This window comes from Pinus tabuliformis, chromosome 8 (assembly GCF_031772625.1).
Source record: "Pinus tabuliformis cultivar Carrire ecotype Pingquan chromosome 8, CPIR1, whole genome shotgun sequence".
Classification (NCBI taxonomy): Eukaryota; Viridiplantae; Streptophyta; class Pinopsida; order Pinales; family Pinaceae; genus Pinus; species Pinus tabuliformis.
This window is the reverse complement of record NC_142294.1, coordinates 441,270,269-441,296,913: the sequence shown is the minus strand read 5'-3', so window position 1 is coordinate 441,296,913 and position 26,645 is coordinate 441,270,269. Positions and strand designations below refer to the sequence as shown.

Sequence of the window (26,645 nt, the reverse complement as noted above, 5' to 3'; positions counted from 1 at the left end):
AACCAAATTATCTTAATTAATTAGCTTTAACTAGAGAATCATTTGTCGACGCGTTTCGAACCAACTAGTGTGGTTCATCGTCGGGACAAGTTGAGGAACAAATATGAGCGATCAATTAAATAGGGAATGCAGGTCCTTCAACGGCTATATTTGACTGGGCAATGGTTAAAAAAAACTCCTAACGACTAGATTAGACCAGGGCCTAGGTGGAAAGGGTCAAGGTTTGATAATATTATAATTATTCCAATTACTAACTTAAATATTATTAGTCTAATAATAGACTAGGGCAATTTTTTTTTAATTTAATATTATCAATAGTAATATTATTATATTAACTACAAATTTATATTAAATTAAAATTATTATATTAACTCCAAATTAATATTATTAATAGTAATATTATTATATTAACTTCAAATTAATATTATTAATAATATTAGCCTAGGGTAAATTTACTAATTAATAATGTGAGTAATTTAATTAAAGGAATAATATTACTATTGTTACTATTTAAATTGTCGTTTGATGATACTCGTTCTATTTAAAGAGGCTAAACTGATATCATTATTACCTTAATTCTCTGGTAAAAATTCCACTATTATTAAATAATAGTAATATTATACTTAAAACTAATAATACTGGTCTAGGGTAAATAATTAATTATTATTAATTAATAAAGTGACTAATGTTATTAAAAGAATGATATTATTATTACTAAACTATTGTTACCATATGAAAACAACAGACAACTAAACAAACAGAGAGGGGTAAGGCAAGGAAAAAACGAAGAAGAGGCTAAGACAAAAGGGCTGGGATCCAACAACTACTAATCTTCCAGCCATCATCCCTATTGAGATTAATAGGTCTTTTCTCGATCTCAAGGGCTTCCCTAAATTTACGATGGTGAAACTGCGCAACTCTCGCGATAACTTGAGCCTCTTCGATACAGACATGATGTTTAGTTTTCTCGGCATGCTCTGCAAGGGCTGAGGACTTGGCCCTTCCATGCTTCAAGTCTGCTGAGTGCTCACTAATCCTCTGATTAATAGAACGACCAGTTTCACCAATGTATGGGGCCCCACAGGAACAGGGAATGACATAGACACCTTTCATGTCTTTAGGGTCGACAGGATCTTTAACAGATCAAAGGGAGCTACAGATGGTGTTAAGAGGTCTAAAGGTCGAGGGAATATTGTGCTTCTTAAGAATCCTGGCAATCCTATCAGTGGTTCCTTGGATGTAGGGGAGGTGTACCCCCAGGATCCGGTCTTTAAGATCTTTATGGACAGAAGGCTCCTTCCGGGCCTTGAGGAAGGCTTTCTGACCTAGGTGTCTACTGTAACCATTTTTAACGAAGACATCCAGGAGATGAGCCTTCTCCTTTGCCAAGTTTTTCTCATCAGAGATTCTTAATGCACGAGTAGCAAGCGTGTTGAGAACGCCTAACTTCTGAGCAGGGAAATGATGAGAGTTGGCGTGGAGATATTGATCGGTATGAGTCTTTTTTCGAAATACCTGGTGGGAGAAGGAACCATCATTATTCTTAGAGATGAGAACATCAAGGAAGGGAAGACAACCGTTGACTTCCTTTTCCATAGTGAACTTAATGGCGGAGGATTTTTCATTGAGATGACGGAAGAAGAGATCCAACTCATCATGACCATGAGACCAAATGACACCAGTGTCATCCACAAATTTGCAACTGATCACTGATTCTATCTCTCTTAGCAAACCCCGCTCTAGAGAATAGAATGACTGATCACTCTGGTGTGTTCTCCAAGTGACCCTCAAGCCTCCTCTTATACTTTTCTCGTTGACATGTCAACGACCAAGATTAGGTCCCTAATCGACGGCTAAGATTAGATCTGGCTTGATCCATGTCTTTTGGACCATTCTAACATAGTTTCATATTAATTCACATTAATATTTTAATTTCCCTAAGTTTAGACTTAGGGACTCCATTAAAAATATTAATTATTTTAATATCTCCCAAACTATTTAGAACCTGCCCAAACCCTTTCTGGGTATTGGAGATCTCATGTGCCCTAACCTCTCCACCAAATTTCGTGGCTAGAGCACATTCGATGCTACCCCAAATCAACACTCCCTCTTAGCGAGGACTGTGCTCTAGCAATACTCCTCACTAAGTATTACCTTGATCATCCGACATCGGTCCCTGCGCTGATGCTAGGCCTGCTGCCCAACATCCTCTGTGCTGCTGAATCTTGTACTACTGCCCATAGCTCTGCCACTGCCATTGTTGCATCTGTATGGCAACTCCTTCTGCATCCGTGCTGCTGCTCATGGCCTTGCCACTGCCACTGCTGCGTCTGCACTACATCTCCTCTCATCATGCTACATCGTCCTGCCCATAGCACTATCACTGCTAACTGTTGCACTACAACTTAGTTACTGAGAAGTAAGTAATTGATCTCCCAACTCTGACCTCTCTGTGAGGCTAGAGTACTCTTGATGCTGAAGCTCCCTTTGCCGCTGGCAAGTGCTCCCTCTCTGGCCTCTGCACTGCTGCAACGACTCCCTGCATTTCGCACCGTTGCACACCTCTCTGTGCCATCCTGCACTGGTGCAACACTCCCGTGCCTCTTGCACTGTTGCAGCCTGCTAGCCTCGCGTTATCCATGGAATTCTGCACTGTAGCTCTCTCTGCCGCTTCATCCGCATCCGTCTCTACCCACATCCTCCAGTCCTGCTACTCCTCTTTGGGGCTCCCGCCGCAAGGGATAATCCAAGAGGTTGGGTACCTTGAGGATCCTGCCCCTCATCGCCTGTAGTCCGTCTGACTATAGCTTGATGTCTGCCCACTTTCGCTCAAGTGGTGTGTGTGCACTCATGGCATAGTCATCATCTGTCTCCACTTCCTTGTTTGCCCTTGCTGGCGCTGCCTTGGTCTCGGAAGCCTCTCCTTTACTCTTCTTCCTTGGACACTGGGTCGCATAATGACGCAACTCCCCACAATGGAGGCATTTGATCTTGGAGAGGTCCTTCTTCTTCCGTTTCTCTTGCTTTTGCTCAGATGCTAGGGCAATATCCTGCTCCTCTTGCTTGACTCTGATCCCCTTGCCGCTGCTTCCCGTCTTGCTTAGCCTTCTGATCTCTTCTTGGCGAAGAGCCGCCCACATTTCCTCCCACCATGCAAGGGTCACTTTGCCCAGTATACTTTGGACAAATACCTCCCAGTCTTCTGAGACTGCGTTCAGGGTTGTTCACCGTCAATTCCTGATCCGGCGTGGCCCCTATGGAAGTTGGCTGATCCTGGATCTCATTCATGTTGAAGTTTCTAAGTTTATTTAGTTTAGAAATCCTTCATGCACTTTTTTTCTGATTTATTCCTACCTACTTGTTATTTTTTCTTTAACAAGTTATTTACAAAGTAAATACTGAAAATAAACACCAGTGCATGCTCAACATATTACAGATCAACGACTAAAAGAAACAAGAACAAACACACCACATGATACCATTATTTTGGACCAATGTCCCTGGAAAAACCCAATGCGGGAAAACCGGTGCAGCTATCTGAGGGTTTTCTTATTAAGCAATATCAGTGTACAATCTGGGTGCCGAAATTGGCCTACCCAACAGAGAATTTCCTTAGCAGCTATACCTCACAGTTTGAGAGAAATCTCTTGGCTGAAACCCTAGAAAATCCTTCCGACAGCTTTTCAGCACAAAACTGCTCCTGCAACCCCAACGTCTGCACAATTTGGACTGCGTCAACCCCTCTTTGTCTCACGTTGGCCTTGCGTCAGCCTTTCTTGGCTTGTGTCAGCCCTAGGAGGCCCTGTGTCAGCTCTGGGAGCCTCTGCGTCAGCTACGCTGGCCCCTCTGGTGCTCTGCGCAACACTTGGCTACCTCTGTGTGGCCCTGCGTGAGCCCTTGCTAGCTCTGCGTCATTCTCCTTGGCTGCTGCGTTGCTCTCCCGACACAATCTCTGCCTTCTCTGTTTCTTTGTATTCAATGCCCCTCAGCTGCTCTCCCAATCAGTGATTCTATCTCTTTTAGCAAACCCCGCTCTAGAGAATAGAATGACTGATCATCTGGTGTGTTCTCCAAGTGACCCTCAAGCCTCCTCTTGTACTTTTCCTGTTGACATCTTAACAGCCGAGATTAAGTACCTAATCAACGGCTAAGATTAGATCTGGCTTGATCCATGTCTTTTGGACCATTTTAACACAGATTCATATTAATACACATTAATATTTTATTTTCCCTAAGTTTAGACTTAGGGACTCCATTAAAAATATTAATTATTTTAATATCTCCAGATTTGTTTAGAATCTGCCCAAACCCTTTTTGGGTATTGGAGATCTCATGTGCCCCAACTTCTCCACTAAATTTCGTGGCTGGAGCACATCCGATGCTACCCCAAATCAACAATTCAATCGACCGAGGAAGGTGTCGATCAATTCTCCCTTCTTCATCTGGTATGACCGCAACTGATTTTCTAGTAACATCCTTCTTTGCACAGAAGTATGCTGGTACAATTTCTTTAGGGCCTCTCACATCTCATTTGTCGTTTCCTTGTCGGCAATGTGTGGTACTACATGGTCCTTGGCCCCATCAAGGATGATGCTCTTGGTCCTCGCCATTGCCTCCTCGTACTTGTCATTATCAGTTGGGTCAACTGGGATTGCTATCGTCCTCAAGGCGAAGTGCTTGACACGATTTCTGTCAAGTACGGATAAGATTCTGGCCTTCCAGACTGTGAAGTTTGAGGCTCCTGTCCAGTCTCTTACTACGTGTAGTGCCATGTTGCTCTTCTACTTCCCTCCTGGAAGTTCTTGATGTGACTCCCTCTGAGCCTTGATTTCCCTCTTGGAAACCCTTCTCCCGATGTCGGGATGCCCCCTACTCCGATCGTCTGTGCAATTGCACCACTAATCCGGACTTCTCGGCTAGAAACCCTCGGTAGCAACTCCCTCCTCCTTGGCCTTGCCCTGTTAGGTACTGTTCTGACTACAGTACCCCACCAGCTCCACTCTGCAACTTACCCACAGCCTCCTAAACCCCAGCAACCTGAAGGTGAGAGCTCCTAGGCTCTGCGCAGTCTCGACACCAACAAACTAGCTCCCTCAGCCAACTGCATCAGCCCTCCTGGCCTTTGCGTGAGCTTGTTTTTGCCTCCTTCAGCCTCTGTGCAGCCTCTTCTTGGCTTGAACTTGATGAAACAGGCACTGCGTCACCCCTTCTTTGCTGCTTTGCTGCTAGGAACAACTTCTGTCACTTGAAACATCTATTTTCTGCTACTGCTACTTTGCTCTGTTGATGTCCTCAGTTCTCCTGTGATCTGCAACCACGCTCTGATACCATGTTGGAATTTCTAAGTCTGACACATTAGAAACTCTCCATGCACTTTATTGATTTATTCCTACCTACTTGTTCTGTTAATTAACAAGTTATTTACCATGTAAATACTGAAAGTAAATACAATTGCATGCTCAACACATTACAGATCATCAACTAAAGGAAATAGAAACAAGCACACAAATGAAACCGTTATTTTTTGGACTAATGTCGTTGGAAAAACCCAATGCGGGAAAACCGGTGCAACTATCTGAGGGTTTTATTATTAAGCAGCTCTTTTCTGAGTACTCTGGGTGCCAAACTAGCTAACCCGATAGAAATAAAAAATCTGGCAGCAATACCTCTGTTCAGAAACAGGTATTCGGAAAGCCTGCTCCACGAAATCCCTCTCTAGCACAATCTGAAGCTCAATGTCAGCCCTGCTGGCCTCTGCGTCGGCCTGAAACCCTTTGCGTCAGCCCACTAAGGCTCTACGCAGCCTCTTTGGCTCTCTGCGTCACTCTTGCATCCTCTGTGTGGATGATGCAGGCCCTTCTGGCTCTGCACAATATCTGCTGCCTCTGCGTGGCTCCCTCTGGCTCTGCTTCTGCCTCTCTTTGCTTTTGCGCTGGTCTCTCGGCACTGTCCCTGACTCTCTGCCTCGTATTTACTGCCCCTCGCTGCAACTGATCACTGATTCTATCTCTCTTAGCAAACCTCACTCTAGAGGAATGACTGATCACTCTGGTGTGTTCTCTAGGTGACCTTCAAGCCTTGTCTTATACTTTTCTCATTGACATATTGACGATCGAGATTAAGTCCCTAATCGACGACTAAGATTAGATCTGGCTTGATCCATGTCTTTTAGACCATTCTAACGCAGTTTCATATTAATTCACATTAATATTTTAATTTCCCTAAGTTTAGACTTAGGGACTCCATTAAAAATATTAATTATTTTAATATCTCCCAAATTGTTTAGAATCTGCCCAAACCCTTTCTGGGTATTGGAGACCTCATGCGCCCTAACCTCTCTACCAAATTTCATGGCTAGAGCACATCTGATGCTACCCCAAATCAACAATGGATGAATGATGTATATACCAATATGAACGATGAATATGGATTATTGTATTTCATTATTTAATTCAAGTATGCATGGATCAATATATTTATGCTTTCATTATTGAATACGAATTTGAATTATATATATATATATATATATATAATAAAAAAAGATTGTATACCCCGACATATCCGTGTCCCCCATAAATTTCCCTAAAATTCGAGGTACTCCCACACATCCCCCCTATGCATCTCCCCACACCCGCATCCCCCCATCCCGGAGTCTTGGTGTAACATTGGAATAAACTGTCATATCCCTCTCTCTCCCTCTATGCTTTTCCTTGCCTCCCTATCAGCTAACATTCATATACTTTGAATTTGCTGAACAAAACACTTCTCTTCTTTGATAGTCAGCCTTAAAATATGTAATTTATGCAAAACTTAACACTATGACTTTGCTGAAAAAGCAGTGAAGCACAATTTTGCATAACAACTCTTTTGACTGATCCAGTAGGTGCTTTTTCAATGCTTATTTTGTACTCAAGATCCTTTTTCTGTTGTATTTCCACATATCTTCTCCTTTTGTTGACTAAACTTGTACCTTGTTGTTTTGCAGTGTTCACAGCTTACATTTGGGGAGCGTATGTCCTCAAAGAGCCCTTGAAAAATCACTCTTTATCAATCTTGGCTTTAGTAGTTATGGCATTAGGAATGATAGGAGTTGGATTTGCAGTTTCTGAGAAAACGGTCTTTCAGTCTTTGCTTGATATTTTGCTCAAGCTAAATCCATGCTCTACTAAAATTAAGGATTGCTCACAGCTTAGCTGCATAGATGCCCAAGATTCTTCAGAAGCTTTGATAACATGTGAGACCACAAACAACTGTAGAGTTGAGGAGGAATATGCTGATCAAAAGTATGAAAAGCAAAACAAACTTGTAAAAGGTGCACTTTGTGCAATTCTTGTGGGAACTCTGAATGGAAGCTTCATGGTCCCTCTCAAATATGCGCACAAGGTAATTTGTCATTTTGTATCTGAGGGTATGCTATACCTGCAGCTTTACTGCAAATTTCAAAGTTTGTCCAAGGTCAGTCACTGTGATATTTAGCAGTAAACTGCAAGCGAGTTCGCTAAGATATATCAAGCTTGTATATGAGTATACTATGCCTGTAACATTGTTAATGTTATTGTTTGTTTGTTGAAGTTCGGTCACAGTTGAGTTTCTGTCACCAAGTCAAGTCCAATATTAGTGTCCAGTTTGATGCTAAGGAGCCTGCATTTGACTGTGAGGGTGATCTGACTTCATTTGTATGTGCTAATATTTATCATCAAACTCATCGACATTTCAGTTTACTTTTCTTTCGCAGATTAACTTTTCTCCTTCGTATCTCCACTTTCTCTTCTATAAATATCCAAATTAAGATGTTTGTTGTTTCTTTTCATTGTCATCTAGGTTCCATAATGCTTCCAGTAGTCACATTCCACTTGCAGTTTACTTTCCTCTCTGAGATTCCCTTTTCTTCTCATATCTCCACTCCCTCTTTCATAGACCCAAATTAACATGTTTGTCCTTTCTTCTCATTGTCATATATGTTCCATAATACTTTCAGAAGTCACATTCCTTGTGAAAATCAATTAGGAAGGACCTTTACCACCCACTAAACCCTTGCAGATGTTTATTTTATCTGTTATTACAAGAACAATCCAAACCTTATTTTGTTCCCTGGAAATCATTACTAGTGCAAAGTCTCTGACCATTAAAATTAGTTTCTTAAACTGGTTTCTCAACCCGAATGTATTATTGTCAATGTTCCACCAAGACTCTGGTGCGGGGAGACGCACAGGGGGGACGTGTGGGAGTACCCTCAAATTTTAGGGAAATTTTGGTGGTGCGGGGAGTCGTCGAGGTATATCTATGTATATATATATATATATATATAATTCAAGTTCATATTCATTGTTCACTGTTCAATAATGAAAGCATAAAAATCTTAAATAGACAATTGAAATTTGAATGGGGGGACGTGTGGGAGTACCCTCAAATTTTAGGGAAATTTCGGGGGTGTGGGGAGTCGTCGAGGTATATATATATATATATATATATATAATTCAAGTTCATATTCATTGTTCACTGTTCAATAATGAAAGCATAAAAATATTAAATAGACAATTGAAATTTGAATCATTGATCCATCCTCATCATTCATTTTGATGCAAACATCATTCATGTGACATACTCAAGTGACAAGTCTCATTATTGAATTAATTATTATTCATACATACCATGAGATTCGAAAAGCAAAAATAAAAATCAATAATAAAATATTCAAATACATTGATCGATATCATTCATCATTCAATGGTTCATCATTCTACAATCTACATTGATTTAAAAACTAAATTCATCATTCATCATTCTAGAATCTAAATTGAAAGCAAAACATACTAGTATATTTTCAAAGTTTGAACACTAAATCTATATAACTCAAAGTTTCAAAGTTCAAACTCAAAAATAGTTAAGAGTGAAATGGAAATGACTTTGGGTTGAAATGAAATGAGCTTTTAACTTTAAGGTTTAGGCTTTTAAGTTTTAGTTATTTAGTTTTAATGGTTTTGAATTTTGAATTTTTAAGTCTTATTAGACAAATTTAAAGGGGGACGCCCAGGCACACCCTTTTTGGGGAGTCTAGACTCCCACACTGAAGGGGGACACCCAAAAACACCTTTTTTGGGGAGTTTAGACTCCACACTGGGGAAACGCACCCCCTTGCGTCTCCCCAAGACTCCCCAAAAAGGGTGCGTGGGGAAACGCACCCCCAAGAGACTCCCCGTCCCGGGTGCGTGGGGTGCGAGGGGTGCGCGCACCCGACCCTGGGGGACGCGTCCCCGTGGAACACTGATTATTGTCTTATATCAGGTTAGCTGAGATTCACTTGTAGCTGCATCTGTCACAAGATATTGGAATTTATTCTCAAATAGCTGTAATCATTTCTAATCCAACCACCTAGATGATTTAAAATGTAGCGAGAGGGTCAGGTACTACAGTATAATCATGTGCTATTATAAAGTTCCCAATCTCTTGTTGGTCAAAACACCTTACCAGTTGATAGAGAACTGAAATTGTATGTTTGATATATGGATTGTCTGCCAACATTGCGCTTTTGTTGTTGAGGCTGTTACCTCCCAAACTTACACTTAAAATGTTATAGAGCTTTATAACCAAGTGCATCTCTAGGGGAACTTAGGAAAATCGCTGAATGTTACCATAGTAGTGCTTCCTCTCACTTTAGGTTGGTTCTTTTCCGGCATAAGGGGAGAATCCTAGGAAAGATAGTTTAAGATTTTCTTTGAAGTAGATGGGTGAAAAACTGGACCAGTGTCAATCCATTTGGGCATGGGAGTCAAGATCAAATCTAGAGGGTTCAAATAGTATGGATGGAGGTGGAATTAGGTTGTTAGTAATATGCTTCAATCAACCACATGGACTTCCTAGTGTGCAAAAATTAACAAGAAGGCCTGTCTAAAGGTGTACCTCTTTTTTCAATTACAAATCAACAATAGTAGCGTGCAACCATGAACAATAAATAGATAGCAGAGCCTCTAACAACACAGAAGTGACAGCAGCAAACCAAACATGTAACAATGATTTTACCTTAGCCTTGTTCCTTCTTCTTAGAGAAGAATTTTTTTGATTTGTGGTAGAATTGGATGTGCTTTAGCCATGAAAATTGGTGGAAGGCTAAAGTACATGAGATTTCCAAGACACAGAAATGGTTTGGACAGATTGTACCCGGTTTGGGAGATATTAAAATAATGAATATTTTTAATGGAGTTCCTAAGTCTAAACTTAGGAAAAATAAAATATTAATGGGTATTAATATAAAACTAGGTTAGAAGGTTCCAAAAGTCATGGATCAAGCCACATCTAATCTTAGCCGTTGATTAAAAATTTAATCTCGGCCGTTGAAGGACCAACGAGAAAAGTATAAGAGGAGGCTTGAGGGTCAGTTAGAAGATACACCAGAGTGATCAGTCATTTGATTTGCTAGAGCGGGGTTGCTAAGCAAAGTCAAATAAGTTATCAGTAGCGAGGGGTAGTGAGTACTGGGTAGAGAGGCAATGACTGTGCCAAGAGACCAGCACAGAAGTAGAGAGTGAGAGGCAGCAGCCAGTTCAAGCCACGCAGAGCCCAGCAAAGACAACGCAAAGGCCAGAGGAACTGCGTCATCCACACGGAGGCTGCAGGAGTGATGCAGGGGGGTCCTAGAGGCTGCGCAGTGCCTCAGAGGGCTGACGTAGAGAGGTTTGAGGCTGACGCAGAGGCCAGAAGGGCCAATGCAGAGCTTCAAAGACGCTGAAGAGGGTTTCGTGGGACATGTTTTCTGAATACTTGTTTCCGAATAAAGAGGTATTGCTATCGTTTATTTTTTTCTCTGTCGGGTGAGCTGGTTAGGCACCCAATTGTACTCAAGGAAATACTGCATAATAATAAACTCTTAGAATAGCTTCACTGATTTTCCCGCATTGGGTTTTTTTGGGGACATTTGTCCAAAAATAACGGTGTCAGTTATGTGTTTGTTTTCTTTCAACTGATGATCTGTAGATGTTGTGACTGTATTTTGTTTATTTCAGTATTTAAATGTTTTAAATAACTTGTTCAGAATTTACAAGTAGAAGAAATAAACCAGTAGAATACAGATTAATTTTCTAACGGATAAACTTAGAAAATTCATCATGGTATCAAAGCGTGGTTTCAGATCACAGGAAAGCTGAAGGCATCAGTTGAGCAGAGCATTTGCAGCAGATTCAGCTGTCTTGAGTGACAGAGCTGATCCTTGCAGAAAGCAACAGAGGAAGGGTTGACGCAAAGGGACTACATCATCAGTCTAGGCTTGAGAGAGGCCAACGCAGACGCTGAGGAGGGAAGGAACAAGCTCACGCAAAGGCCAGGAGGGTTGACGTAGTTGGTTGAAGGAGTTGTTTTGTCAATGTCGGGATTGCTCAGAGCCAATAGGCTCAATTCTTCAGTTGCTGGGGCGAAGGAAACTGTGGGCAGTTTGTAGGAGCGAAGCTGGTGGGGTACTGTGGTCAAAACAATACCTAACAGGGCAAAACCAAGGTAGAGGGAGTTGCTGTCGAGGCAGATTTCTAGCCAAGGAATCCGGATCAGTGTTGCAGTTGCACAGACAATTGGAGAGGGGCAACTTAACGGTTGGCAGAAGGATTTCTAGTAGGGAAATCGGGACTCAGAGGGAGTCCAGAAGAGAACTTCCAGACGGGAAGTAGAGAGACTCGGAGGAGTCGAACCGAGAACTTCTAGACGGGAAGTAGAGAGACTCAGCAGGAGTCGAATCGAGGACTTCTAGGAAGGAAGTAGAGAGACTCAGAGGAGTTGACAGATAAGAGTAGAGAGATGGCCGTGGATGGGCTGAGGGATCAGGATAGGCTGGACGGAGCGTCCAACTTTGTCATCTGAAAGACCAGGATCCTGTCCATTCTAGACAGACATCGCATCAAGGGCTTTGCCTTGAGAGTAGTGGCTATCCCAGTTTGCCCGATAGCTAATGAAAGGTACGAGGAGGCAATGGCTAAGGCAAAATGCATCATCCTTGATGGAGTCAAGGATCATGTGGTCCAACATATTACCGAGAAGGAGACGGCAAAGGAAATGTGGGATACCTTGAAGACGTTGTACCAACATATTTCTGTGCAGAGGAAGATGGTACTTGAGAATCAACTACAGTCATACCAAATGTAGAAGGGAGCGCAGATAGATCTCTTCCACAATCGGTTGAAGGATATCCGGGACTGACTCCCATAGGGGCCACGCTAGATCAGGAGTTGATGGTAAGAACCGCACTAAACGCAGTCTCCGAGGAGTGGGAGACATTTGTCCAAAGCATACTGAGAAGGGCGAATCTTCCAGATTGGGAAGAATTGTGGGCGGCTCTTTGTCAAGAAGAGATCAGACGACTGACCAAGACCGGAAGTAGCAGCAAAGGAGTTTGGATCAAGAAGGAAGAGGAAGAGGATGCATCTCTGGCATATGCGGGAAAGAAGGAGAAGAGGAAGAAGAAGGGCCTCTCCAAGGTCAAGTGCTTACTCTGTGGGGAACTGGGTCATTATGCGAACCAGTGTCCAAGGAAGAAGAACAAGGGAGAGGCGTTTGACTCTAATGCAACGCCAGCGAAGGCAAAGAAAGAAGTCCATGAGGATGATGATTGTGCCATGAGTGCTTATGTACCTCTAGAGAAGAGGTGGGGAGACATCGAGCTGTAGTTAGGAGGACTACAGGCGATGAGGGGGCAAGATCCTTGAGGTACCCAACCTCTTGGCTATACCTTGTTACGGGAGTCTCGAAGAGGAGTAGCAGGACTGTCGGATGTCGATAGAGACGGATGCGGATGAAGCGGCAGCGACTGCTACAGTGCAGGAGTCCCCGGGCAGCGCGAGGCTAGCAGGCTGCAACAGTGTGAGAGGCACGGGAGTGTTGCACCAGTGCAGGATGGCAGAGGGGTGTGCAATGGTGCGAGATTCAGGGAGTTGTTGCAGCAATGCAAAGGTCAGTAGAGGGAGAACTTGTTAGCGGCAGAGGGAACTTCAGCATCGAGATTGTTTCTAGCCTGACAGGGATGTCAGAAGTTGGGTGGATCAGTGACTTACTTCTCAGTAACTGAGTTATAGTGTAGTAGCAGTATGTAGTAGCACAATGCAACATGATGAGAGGGGGATGCAGTGTTGGGAGGATGGACCAGCAGCAACACAGATGCAGAGGGAGTTGCCGTGTGGATGCAACAGTGGCAGTGGGAGGGCCATTGGCAGCATTACAGGATGCAGGAGTGCAAAGGATGTTGGGCGGGGAGGCCTAGCATCAGCACAGGTACCAGTGCCAGATAACCAGAGTGATGCTCAATGAGGAGTATTACTAGAGCACAGTCCTCGCTAAGAGGGAGTGTTGATTTGTGGTAGCATCGGATGTGCTCTAGCCATGAAAATTGGTGGAGAGGCTAAAACATATGAGATCTCCAAGACCCAGAAATGGTTTGGACAGATTATACCCGGTTTGGGAGATATTAAAATAATTAATATTTTTAATGGAGTTCCTAATTCTAAACTTAGGAAAAATAAAATATTAATGGGTATTAATATAAAATTGTGTTAGAAGGTTCCAAAAGTCATGGATCAAGCCAAATCTAATCTTAGCCATTGATTAGAGATTTAATCTCGGCTGTTGAAGGACCAACGAGAAAAGTATAAGAGGAGGCTTGAGGGTCAGTTGGAAGATACACCAGAGTGATCAATCATTCGATTTGCTAGAGCAGGGTTACTAAGCAAAGTCGAATAAGTGATTAGCAGCGAGGGGCAGTGAGTACTGGGCAGAGAGGCAGAGACTGTGCCAAGAGACCAACACAGAAGTAGAGAGCGAGAGGCAACAGCCAATTCGGGCCATGCAGAGCCCAACAGAGACAACACAAAGGCCAGAGGGACTACGTCATCCACGCAGAGGTTGCAGGAGTGACGCAGAGGGTCCCAGGGGCTGCGCAATGCCTCAGAGGGCTGATGCAGAGAGGTTTGAGGCTGACGTAGGGCAACAGGAGGCTGACGCAGAGGCCAGAAGGGCCATCGTAGAGCTTTAGAGAAGCTGGAGAGGGTTTCGTGGGACAAGTTTTCTAAATACCTGTTTTCGAATAGAGAGGTATTGCTGCCGTGTATTTTTTTTCTCTGTTGGGTGAGCGTGTTAGGCACCCAGTTGTACTCAAGGAAATACTGCATAATAATAAACCCTTAGAATAGCTGCACCCGTTTTCCCACATTGGGTTTTTTCCGGGGACATTTGTCCAAAAATAACGGTGTCACTTGTGTGTTTTTTTCTTTTAGCTGATGATCTGTAGATGTTGTGATTGTATTGTGTTTATTTCCGTGTTTAAATGTTTTAAATAACTTGTTCAGAATTTACAAGTAGAATACATATTAATTTTCTAATGGATAGACTTAGAAAATTCAACAAATTTCCCTTCTTCAAAAGACCATCACACTAGATTTACAAAAAAAACCCCAACAGTTAAATTCAACCATGAAAATATAAAAGAAGATGAATCTCACATAGAAAATGCCCTCAAACTTCCTTTCTCTAGCTAGATAATTACTTGTGATGTTTCTTGTTTCTTATTAGCTTCTTTTATGTTCTTTCTTTTAAATTTTTGATCAAGCAACTATCTAACCAAAAGCATGAAGATCAATGACACAAGATGTAGGCACACAGCTAGGGCAAAACCCCTCTTTGAGGGGAAAATCTAGTCAAACTTCTTCAATAGTAGAACCAAGTCAAATGAGACAACCAAGACCATTTTGACCAAGACCAAGACCTCCCTCCATCCATCAAGTCAGCCTTTTATGAAGATAATTCAAACTTCCAAACACAAATATGCTCCTTAGAAACAAGTCAACAAGGTCTTCCTTAGCTCTGTAATTGTTCCAATGCAGACTTGACCCTGCAATTGTACTGCTTCATTCCTGACTGCAACTTCACTGCTCAATCACAGATTCAGTCCTGCAATTTCACTATTCCATCACTGTACCTTCAGCACCTACAATTTCGCTGCCCCTGTTGCAGACATCTTCACACATGTGGCAGAATTTCGGTTTCTCCTTTTTGTGATCTTCATGTGTGTAATGAGTCCTTCCTTTCTTTAATAGACTATTCACATCCTTTCTTTGACTATCCAGTTGCAGATCCAAACTTGCTTATATAGTGGTTTGAAGCTACACTTTGAGGCCGACATGAATGTTTGAAGAGGTTGACTTGAAAGGAGGCAAAGCCGACTTGATGGAGGAGGGACAAGACATACTTTTGACATAAAATATTTTTCTTTCTATGATATAATGAGCCCAAGAAGGGTCTATAAAATAATGAAAATGACATAAGCCTAGAAGCCTTCAATGGAGGCTTGACCTAGAAACATAAAGCATGAAACCCATGCTAAAAATAATTTTTCTTTTATAAAAATCTCTTTTTCTTTCTTTTGACAATTACATTATGACTCAAATACAATTATGAAGACTGGCACTAGTTACATTTCTCAATGGTCCCTCTTAACTAGGGTGGTATTCATAATTGCACACATAGGTACAAGGATGACCTCAAATTGACATGTTCTATGAAGAGTTTCAGCGCACATAGTGCTACAGATTAGATACTTGACCAAGGTATCTAACCGGTTGGGACGAGGGTGTATTCCAAGCTTCTGGCACTATAGGTACCATCAGGCTTCGATTCTAACACCAAACTAGGGATCTAGGTATCGTATCCAAGGTCAGAGCTCCACAAGACCAACGATGCCCTCCCTACTTCAGAATCTAGACATCATCACTGTTGAAAAGTGTGACTAGGTTTGGTCTTCATAATGACATGTAATTGTGATTTTATGTAAAGAGATGTAAAGAAGAAAAATAAAATTATTATAATGCTTGTATCATGGGTTTCATGAGCAAGAGATTTTATTTTTAAGTCAAGGCTCCCATTGAGAGCCTTCAGGAATTTTGTCATCTAGTCATAAAAGAATAAAAGAGTCGTTGTCATGTAATGAAGTCATGTTACATATTGTAAAGAGTCACACTTGACGATGTAAAGTTATCCTCCAAGACCTTGTCACTAGCCCTCTCCAAGTCGACCTACAACAAATGAAGAAACCTAGAAGATGATGTCAACTCTCCTCCTTATGATCATGTCGGCCTAAAGGACATGAGGCAACATGTATATATAGCCACACTCGGCCTCACTTGGAGGCAAGCAATTCGGTGAAGAAGAGCCTACAAGCATAAGTGCGAAGAAAGGACTAGACAAGAGAAGCGAAGAACAAAGGAAGGATAGTGAAGAAAGGGATTCTTCTGGGATTCTAATTTGGGCTTGTATACTCTCTCACATGCGAAGGAAGTAGGTCCGAGTGCATAGAGAGAAGGTCGAAGAACTTGCTGCTGCATTGAGGTGACCTTGTTTGGGTATATGATCTCGCAAGAAGACGCCGAGGAGAAGTTGAAGAGACTTATCAAGGAAGCGAAGATTGTTCTAGGGTTTCTAGAATAGGGTTAACAAAAGAGACCGAGTTTCTCTAGGAAAGTCGAGAAGAGCAGTGTGGAATAGAAGAGGCTGAGATTCTCTAGGAAGCTAAGAAGAGCAGTTCGAGACTCTAGAAGGAAGTTGAGATAGAGAAGAGGCAAAGCATCAATGTAATATTCCTAATTAGCCCTGGCTAATTGGAATATTCGATTTTGCTCAATTTTGCCTTCTATAGTTATTAATAAATAAAAAGGTGAGGAAAGGGGGACATAACTCACTTTTTGAATAAAGTCACTCCCTAGTAGCACAACGTTGTGACTTAAAAGGGGAGCCAAGGGGGGCCAAAGGACCACGTAGAGAAGGGGCCCACGTAGACACTTGGAGGGACTGCGCAGATGGAGAGGAACATGTGGCAAGAGAGAGGCTACATTGGAGGAGGTGGGCTTTAGGGTTTTGAGAGAGGCCAACGCTATAAAGGAGAGATGAGCCTCCTCATTTTGGTATTCGATTATGTTGCATTTGAGCTAGTCACTTCGACTTAGAGCACGCTGGCTGTTTAGCCTCTCTGCAACACTGTTTAGTGCATCGAGTGTCTCCGTTCGGAGATCTCACCCTTAGCCCCGGGGGACTTAGAGTGCCTACTCGGGCAAGGTAGTTCCATTAGTATTTTGCAGGAGGATCGAATTTTGGAGTTGAGGAGGAGCTGAGCATTTGATGACTGCGCAGTCTTGAGAGAGGAGGACGCAGTCTCTTTTGGTAGGAGTTTCGGATTGGGTTTATGTGGAGGATTTGAGCTGGGAGATTGAGCAGGGGATCAACCCTTGCATCTTGGAGGATTTTGGCAGAGTTTCGGGCAGAGTTTTGGAGGGTTCTATTCAGTGGCAGCGCAGAGCCTTGAGGGATAGCGTAGATCCTCAAGGGGGTGATTTTCGGGGGTCAGCTATTTTAGAAAAGCTTTCTGGGCTTTTCTAGGTTTATTGAGCAGAGGCTGATTCCAGAGTTTCAACATTTTCTGAGGAGGGGAACAACCCCAAATCCTCACTTGATTCCAGCAGTAGCAGCAGCACAACAGTTCTCCGGCAGCTTGGACGCAGTTCAGAGAGAGACCATTTCATTACCATTCTGAGTGTATTTCTTCACTTGCCTTGTGCAAGTCGAGAAAATACACTCAGAATGGTAGTAAAATGGCTTAGCATTTCCCTTTGCATTTCTTGAGTATCTGCTTATATTCCATGTATACATTATTATGTTGCACTACTGTTATTTTTATCTCTTGAGAGTCCATCTCTGGTTGGAGTTTGCTTGTGTTTGAGGGATATCCTTGAAAAGGGATATTACAGTGGTATCAGAGCATAGATCTGGCTCAGCCTGTGGAGCTAGTAGTCTATGACACCGAGGGAGAAGCCCTACATCTGTTACAGAGGTAGGAAATACAGAGATATTGAGCATAGGTTGGAGAACACCTACGGAGAGGGAGACTATGTTCGGGTGGTGGACGTAGAACAGGAGGAGCCTGTGGTGGACGCAGAGCAAGAGGGTCCGATGGCAGATGAGGACAGGAAGAGATTTGGGGACATGCTCCTCAAATTAGTGCAGGATCTGTCGAGGCAGATCGAGGTGATGGGGCAGAGATTCATGGCGGTGGAGGCTAGACAGCGTGAGAACCCACGGGTTTTCCAGGTTGGTGAGGGATCGGGTACATGCCACCATTTCCCAGAGCAGGGTGCCACTCATCGTGATACTACTCAGCAGATGGCCTCACATGCCCCTACACGCTCTACCATGCCCACTTTCCTAGGAGCAGACACGAGGGCCGGAGCCCATCAAGAGGCAGAGCCCGGTCATATGGGTGATAATTTTGCAAAATACCAGGGCTGTGGGCAGGAGTTCAGGGATGCTCTCTCATTCAGAGACTTTGTTCAGCTCCAGCGGGATAGTAGACCCCGCGACCATCACAGAGGATACCGGCATTATCATGATGGAGACACCCACCGCACTGCTAGTAGATTCCACTTGCCTACATTTGATGGGTCATCAAAAAGTTCGACAATGTCTTGGGTGGAGAAGCTGGACATCGATTTCCAGCTTAACCAGATGTCGGAGACGGAGGCCATCAAGGTGGCGACATTACATTTGGATGGCGAGGCCCAGGACTGGTGGTTCCATGGGAACACTCCACAGTGACGACATATGCTGAGTTCACTAGGAGATTGATAGAGAGGTTTGACCGGAGGGATCCAGAACAACACTTTGTTGAGCTGACGAGGCTCAAACAGACCGGGAGCCCAGAGACCTACATTGCAGACTTCTTGAGGGTTTTAGTGATGATGCCAAATCTATCTACGACACGGAGGATCTACATGTTTGTTGAGGGGTTAGCAGAGCCACTTCGGGGTCTAATCAGATCCACTAGACCAGCCACACTCCATGATGCTATTAGCAAGACCTAGGACTTACAGGATGCCTTACCCAGGACCCGGACACCTTACCCCCAGAGATAGGATTTCCAACCTATGGGGAAGGATGTGAGGATTCCGCCTCCAAAGGAGAATCTAGGACGAGCACATATTGATGATGATGCCAGGAGGGAGTTGAAGAAGAAGCGGTTGTGCTTTACCTGTCAGGAGCCGTGGGCATTGGGACATAGATGTGTTGCCGACAAAGCACATTTTATTGAGGTCTTCTCCGAGAGCAGCAGGGAAGAGGATGATGAGGATGATGTGGAGGTAGGAGATAGTCATGCCATGCGGGATCCTTTGCCACCTCCACCACCAGCAGCAGGTGGTGCAGCTTTTGCACCTACCGGAGGGGCCCTTGCAGCATTGCGAGGAGTTCCCAAGTATTTGACGTTGCGCGTGTAGGGGACAGTACGTGGGCAGCGAATATCAGTTTTGGTTGACAGTGGGGCAACCCACAACTTCATCAATGCACAGATGGTTGAGCGGACAAGTATATAGACAGAGAGCTTCGATGGATTTTCAGTTTTGGTCCCAGGAGATCAGACCATGGTGTGTGCTCATTATGTCCCAGACTTATCGGTGACGATGGGCACCTACACATTGACTGACCACTTTTTCGTGGTCAATATTCCAGACACCAACATGGTACTGGGTGTTCAGTGGCTTATCACTCTAGGGAAGGTCACGACAGATTGGAAGGCCCTAGAGATGGAGTGGGATGATGAGAAGACAGGGAGGCATGAGAAGATACGGGGACAACACACATATCCGCCTCAGACTGTTTCGGCTCATCGGATGGAGGTAGTCTTCCGAAAGGGAGACGTAGAGTGGGCAGTGGAGCTACGTGCATCCGAGATAGGGACTACAGGGCAGATGGTGCACCCAGAGACACAATCCATCCTTGACCGGTATGCCACAGTGTTTGGGGAGATTCCGTCGGGACAGCCACCGAACCGGGGGTTTGAGCACACCATTGAGCTTGAGCAGGGCATACAGGCAGTGATTACTACCCCCTATAGGCATCCCAAGGCCTATCGGGATGAGATTGAGCAAGCCATTCAGGAGTTGCTGGCTCTTGGGCACATTTGGCCGAGCACGAGTCCTTTTGCTTCTTCCGTGGTGTTGGTGAAGAAGAAGGATGGCACATTGAGGATGTGCATTGACTACAGGGCCCTGAACAAGAAGACACTAAAGAACAGGTACCCCATACCCAGGATTGATGAGTTGATGGATGAGTTGAGAGGAGCACGGTTCTTCTCAAAGATTGATTTGAGATCTGGGTACCATCAGATTCACGTGAGGGAGCAGGACATTCCCAAGACCGCCTTTAGGTGTCACTATGGGCACGCCCCAGCTACATTCCAGTCCTGCATGAATCACATCTTCCGCAATCACTTAAGGAAGTTTGTGTTGGTGTTCTTTGATGATATCCTCATTTACAGCAGGACTTGGGAGGAGCATCTCCAGCACATTGAGACAGTGTTGCGCATCTTGGAGGAGCAACAATTCTATGCTAAGCTCTCCAAGTGTGAGTTTGGGTTGACGGAGATGTTGTACTTGGGACACATCATAGGGGTGGACGAAGTGAGAGTCCATGAGGAGAAGATCCGGGTCATCAGAGATTGGCCGAGCCGAGGAACGTGACAGAACTTCGGGGATTCATTGGCATTTGTACTTACTACCGGAATTTCGTCAAGAGTTTCTCACAGCTTTTTGCACCCCTGACAGATCTGACGAGGAAGGGGGCATTCAATTGGTCGGATACAACGCAGCGAGCCTTTGACAGGCTCAAGGAGGTTATGAGTAGCTGCCCAGTGCTTGCATTGCCAAATTTTTCGCAGCCATTTGTTTTGGAGTGTGATGTGTCGGGAGAGGGGATCGGCGCAGTGTTGATGCAGGGGGGTCACCCTATAGCCTTTGAGAGCCAGAAGCTCCTTCCGCACGAGAGGTTGTATTCTATATACGACAAGGAGATGCTGGCCGTTATGCATGCATTGGTCAAGTTTCGATAGTATTTAGTGGGTAATAGATTCAGGGTGAGGACTGATCACAACAGCCTCAGGTTCTTTTTGGAGCAGAAACAACTATAGGAGAGGCAGCAGAAATGTATCAGTAAGATCCAAGCATATGACTTTGACAGTGAGTATGTCAAGGGTAAGAACAACATGGTAGTAGATGCCCTTTCACGTAGACCAGCCACGTTGTCTCTTATGAGCTTGGACACAGACTGGAGGGCTCGACTCTTAGTAGAGTACTCCAAGGACAAATTTGCATGAGGTTTTGATGGGCAGGTGGTGGATGACAAGTACAGGGTGGTCGATGAGATCATCTACTATAGGGACCGGATCTTCTTGACTGAGGGATCTCAGCTCAAGAAGAAGATACTTCAGGCATCACATGATTCACCATTGGCCGGCCATCAGGGGTTTACCAAAACCTACAGGGCCATTAGGGAGAGGTTCTCATGGAAGGGCCTCAAGGAGGACGTGCTCCAGCATATCTGGGAGTGTGATATTTGCCAGAGGAACAAGGGGGAGATGAGCCATCCCGTAGGATTGTTGCAGCCTCTTCCCATTCAGGAGGGGAAATGGGAGTGTATTTTGATGGACTTCATCACAGGGATGCCCATGGTACAGGGCAAGGATTGTATCTTTGTCGTCATTGATCGACTGACAAAGTATGCACATCTTTTCACCATATCCGCACACTACACAGCATTGTGGTGGCCAAGCTGTTCTTCAGAGAGGTGTTTAGGCTGCATGGTCTCCCTAAGACCATCACCAATGACAGGGACAACCGTTTCATGGGCGGGTTTTGGCAGGAGCTTTTCCAGTTGGTGGGGACGGAGTTGACACCGAGTACCAGTTATCACCCACAGATGGACGGGCATACAAAGATAGTTAACAAGTGGCTGGAGGGCTACTTGCGTAACTATGTCAGTGGGCAGCAACGAGCATGGCTGAAGTGGCTGCATCTGGGGGAGTACTGTTACAACACTACACATCACATGTCCATTGGTATGTCACCATTCTATGCTTTGTATGGATATCATCCTTTATCTTTTGCTGATGTGATGTTTGGTGCTAGCAAGGCTCCGAGAGCCAAGATTTGGATCCAAGAGAGTTAGGATATTCTCCGAGCTCTCAAGGATAATATGGCTACAGCGCAGAACCAACAGAAGCTATATGCTGACAGGGGACTTGGTCTACCTATGATTACAGCCATACCGACAGTTGTCACTGAAGCAGAAGGGCGCTGAGAAGCTCAAGCCCCGCTTTTATGGGCCATACAGGGTGATATGCAGGATTGGACAGGTTGCGTATGAGTTGGAGCTGCCCCATGGCAGCAAGATTCATAACATTTTTCATGTATTATGCCTAAAGAAGGCGTTGGGGCAACAGGTGACAGTGACAGATGAGCTACTACCCACGGATGATGAGGGGCATTTGGTGTTGCAGCGAGAGGCTATTATTGGTACCAGGGAGAGGCAGCTGCGGAGCAGGATGGTCCAGGAATTCTTGGTGAGGTGGAAGAATTTATTGGATGAGGATGCCACTTGGGAGAGTGAGAAAATTTTGCAGCATCCATCACTTCAGTTGCTTGAGGGCAAGCAACATTTTGCTGGGGGAGACTGTAATATTCCTAATTAGCCCTGGCTAATTGGAATATTCGATTTTGCTCAATTTTGCCTTATATAGTTATTAATAAATAAAAAGGTGAGGAAAGGGGGACATAACTCACTTTTTGAATAAAGTCACTCCCTAGTAGCACAACATTGTGACTTAAAAGGGGAGCCAAGGGGGGCCAAAGGACCACGTAGAGAAGGGGCCCACATAGACACTTGGAGGGACTGCGCAGATGGATAGGAACACGTGGCAAGAGAGAGGCTACGTTGGAGGAGGTGGGCCTTAGGGTTTTGAGAGAGGCTAGCGCTATAAAGGAGAGAGGAGCCTCTTCATTTTGGCATTCAATTATGTTGCATTTGAGCTAGTCACTTCGACTTAGAGCACGCTGGCTGTTTAGCCTATCTGCAGCACTGTTTGGTGCATCGAGTGTCTCCATTCGGAGATCTCACCCTTAGCCCCGGTGGACTTCGAGTGCCTGCTCGGGCAAGGTAGTTCCATCGTCTTTTGTAGGAGGATCGATTTTTGGAGTTGAGGAGCTGAGCATTTGATGATTGCACAGTCCTTAGAGAGGAGGACGCAGTCTCTTTTGGTAGGAGTTCCAGATTGGGTTGATGTGGAGGATTTGAGCTGGGAGATTGAGCAGGGGATCAACCCTTGCATCTTGGAGTATTTTGGCAGAGTATCGGGCAGAGTTTTGGAGGATTCTATTCAGTGGCTGCACAGAGCCTTGAGGGATAGCGTAGATCCTCAAGGGGGTGATTTTCGGGGGTCAGCAATTTTAGAAAGGCTTTCTGGGCTTTTATGGGTTTATTGAGCAAAGGCTGATTCCAGAGTTACAACATTTTCTGAGGAGGGGAACAACCCCAAATCCTCACTTGATTCCAGCAGTAGCAGCAAGACAGCAGTTCTCCGTCAGCTTGGACGCAGTTCAGAGAGAAACCATTTCATTACCATTCTGAGAGTATTTCTTCACTTGCCTTGTGCAAGTCGAGGTGCTATCTTTCTGAGCACCTCCTGTACTCTCTCCATTACTCAGTATAATAAAATGGCTTAGCATTTCTCTTTGCGTTTCTTGAGTATCTGCTTATATTCTATGTATACATTATTATGTTGCACTACTGTTATTTTTATCTCTTGAGAGTCCATCTTTGGTTGGAGTTTGCTTGTGTTTGAGGGATATCCCTGAAAAGGGATATTAGAATCAAGGAGGCTAGTGACAAGGGTCTTGGGCGGACACTAGAGTCAAGGGTCTTTGTCATAGTCTTAGTATTCGTCAATTGAAGATCTATAAGAAGAATTTCTGATTGGGTTTTCCTCTCAAAGAGTGAGAGGTTTTGGCCCTGGCTGACAAGTCTACATACTGTTTCATTTGTCTTCTATTGTTTATTTGGTAATTGTCTTGATGAAAATATCACAATAATAACATAACGAAGAGGATCACAATCCAAGAAGTAAAAGTATATCAAAAGCAATTATCAAGCAAGAGAAATCTCCTAACTAATGATGCCCTAGATTTCTCAACAATCATGTCCTCCCAAGCATCTTGTTGCCTCAAGATGCTTCATCTCTCCCTATCAACTAAATCTGTAATATTCACGAATCCAAGCATGCTTCCAAATGTTCAACCTTCTTATGGAGAAATTAACCTGTACAATCACAACCCAATTAGTAACAAACTTTCAAATGTGTACAGGTTAGTACAAACTACAAACCTTCGGGATCCGCAATCATTCTGATGCTGCTTATATTATCACATCTTATAGGAAGATTTCCTGCTTCAACTTCTTCTAGCAGCACCAAACTTAGCCTCAACACTTCTTCTAGAACATCTAAATCTTGTTTATAACTTCATCAATCGATTGTTTGTAGTGCTTTAGCCATTCTTCGATTTCATTCAATGTCTTCACTATAGCTATCACAATATGCCCTCCCTCTCAACTGGGGAGATATACAATTTTCTTTATCCAAACTTCTTCTGGGACAAGTCCAACATAAATCTCTTTCTTCTAGCCACACAACGTCTTTCTTTTACTTTATCATAATCATTGGAGAATTTTGATCTTCCAAAACTTTATTTCTTCAAGAACATCATTCCTTATATGCCATTAAGATTTTTATAGCTCACTTTTTTCATCATGCTCAACATTATCATCAAGTTATCATTAAGTATGAGGTAGGTGAACATCTTCAACATCTTGAAGACTATGTACTTGCAAATCTTCAATAACAAGTACAACCAAGCACAGATATACAAGAGCATGAAGTTAACTTTATCAATATAGGGTTAGCATCTATGTTGCATGGGTACTCGCACCCGGGGGTGGGGTTCTCGAACCCGTCCCGGGTTCCCGCACCCAAGTACCGGATTCAGGTATTGGTTCTTCCCAGACGAACCCAGAAGAACCGGGTTCTTCCATGAAGAACCAGGTTCTTCCATGAAGAATCGGGTTCTTCAAAAAAAAATTTGGGTTCTTTTCCTTTAACGGGTTCTTCGGGTTGGGTTCTTTGGGTTCTTCGGGTTCTTTGGGTTCTTCATAAAAAAAAAACTATATTAAAAATTTAATTTTCAAATAATTTTTTTTATTGAAATTAAAAAAATAACTTATAACAAAGGTCAAAAACTTTTAAAACCCTAAATCTTTAAGACTTTAACTCTTTATGAACACACACAAGCAAATATCTGATACGTGATTACTGATTTCATTTAACTTTTAAGTTTTTTCCATTTGGTTGAGGCTTGAGCCGTCCCCGTTTACCATTTCCAGCGGTAGTGGGCAGCTTCAGCAGCAGTGGGCAGCTTCAGCGGCAGTGGATAGAGCAGCTTCAGCGGCAGTGGTATTTACAAGTTTTCATTTTCAATTTTATTATTCCATGAAAAAGTTTCACAAGACCCGCGTGTGAAAAATATAGGTGCATTATATTACACATTTGAACAGTGAACACCCACAGGGGCTCAACTACATTAAGCAGAATTGCCAGAATGAATGTCACAATTTCTTGCTGTTTCGGACTGTCTGCAACATGAGCCACAACTGTCAGTCCACTTTTATACACTCAATTTGCCTCCTATAGCTGCGACATAGTCCCTCCTCGTTGTTGTCAAACACTGAGCTGTAGGGCTGATTCATGCCATTGTTTACACAAAACATCTCACTGTTCACTAAGGAACAGACTTCGGCCTCCCTATGCAGACTCCTGTACCCAACCGAAGCCCAAAACAGAGATGACAATGCCACAAACTTACCTCTACTCAGCCCAGACTTGTTAAATTTTTAATTTTTTATACTATATACTATAATATGAGAAGTATACGTTTCAGTTCTTTTAACCTAAAATAGTTGCAATTAGATTAATAAAGCGCAGAAAATCTTCATCATTTTTTGCATTAATGAATGGCATTACATAATTGCATTCATACACTGAATATAGCTCTGTGCTATTCTTTACAATATAAACCGTTCAATGAGAATGTATTTCAAATTTTCAACTCAATCATCTACACAACATTCAAGCCAGTTCATTATCTACCCTCTAACAATGGTGTTGCTTGCCCTTGCAATGTAATTTCACCATGGATCAACAAAATCCAATTAAATGGTTCAAAATTTGTTCAGGAAAAACAGTGCATAGTATATATATTTTAATTTTTGAAAAATTGAATCATTACATTTGTCATTAACATATAAATTCTGTGGTTTTTTTTAGGCTTGTGGCTACATTAAAGTATAAATTATGGCTGCTGGCAGCATATATTTCACTGCTGTCCCACCAAACACACAAGGCAGCCCAATAAAATAAAGTTTAAAATGTTGAGTCTTTGAGAACTCAGAATACTTTAGGATTTTTGAGCGTACTCCTGAGTTTGTAGGAAACTTGGCTAGTGTATCTCAGTCAGCTGTGTGTGACAAAATCTGTCCCATTTAAATGATTATCATTAAAGTTTTCTTGTTTAAAGTTGAAAAAATATACAAATTCAAATTTCATATATATTATTAATTATAAATTTATAATTTATAAAATTTAATTATTAAAATTTAATATTATTATATTACCCGACAAACCCACGCACCCTGTTTCCAAAAATGCCGTCCCCGTCCCCGTCTCCGCACCCACGTTTCCTGGCAACATAGGTTAG

The 26,645-nt window shown here is 43.3% G+C and overlaps 1 protein-coding gene across 2 annotated transcripts in view; it reads left to right on the top strand.

Moving 5' to 3' along the window:
- The window catches only part of LOC149235958 (uncharacterized), a 242,057-nt gene that overhangs the window by 100,590 nt on the left and 114,822 nt on the right, over positions 1-26,645 (top strand). For both annotated transcript variants that reach the window (XM_089461485.1, XM_089461486.1), the window contains exon 4: positions 6,986-7,383. In XM_089461485.1, the coding sequence (XP_089317611.1) occupies positions 6,986-7,383 (398 nt within the window). The remainder of the gene's footprint in view (positions 1-6,985; positions 7,384-26,645) is intronic.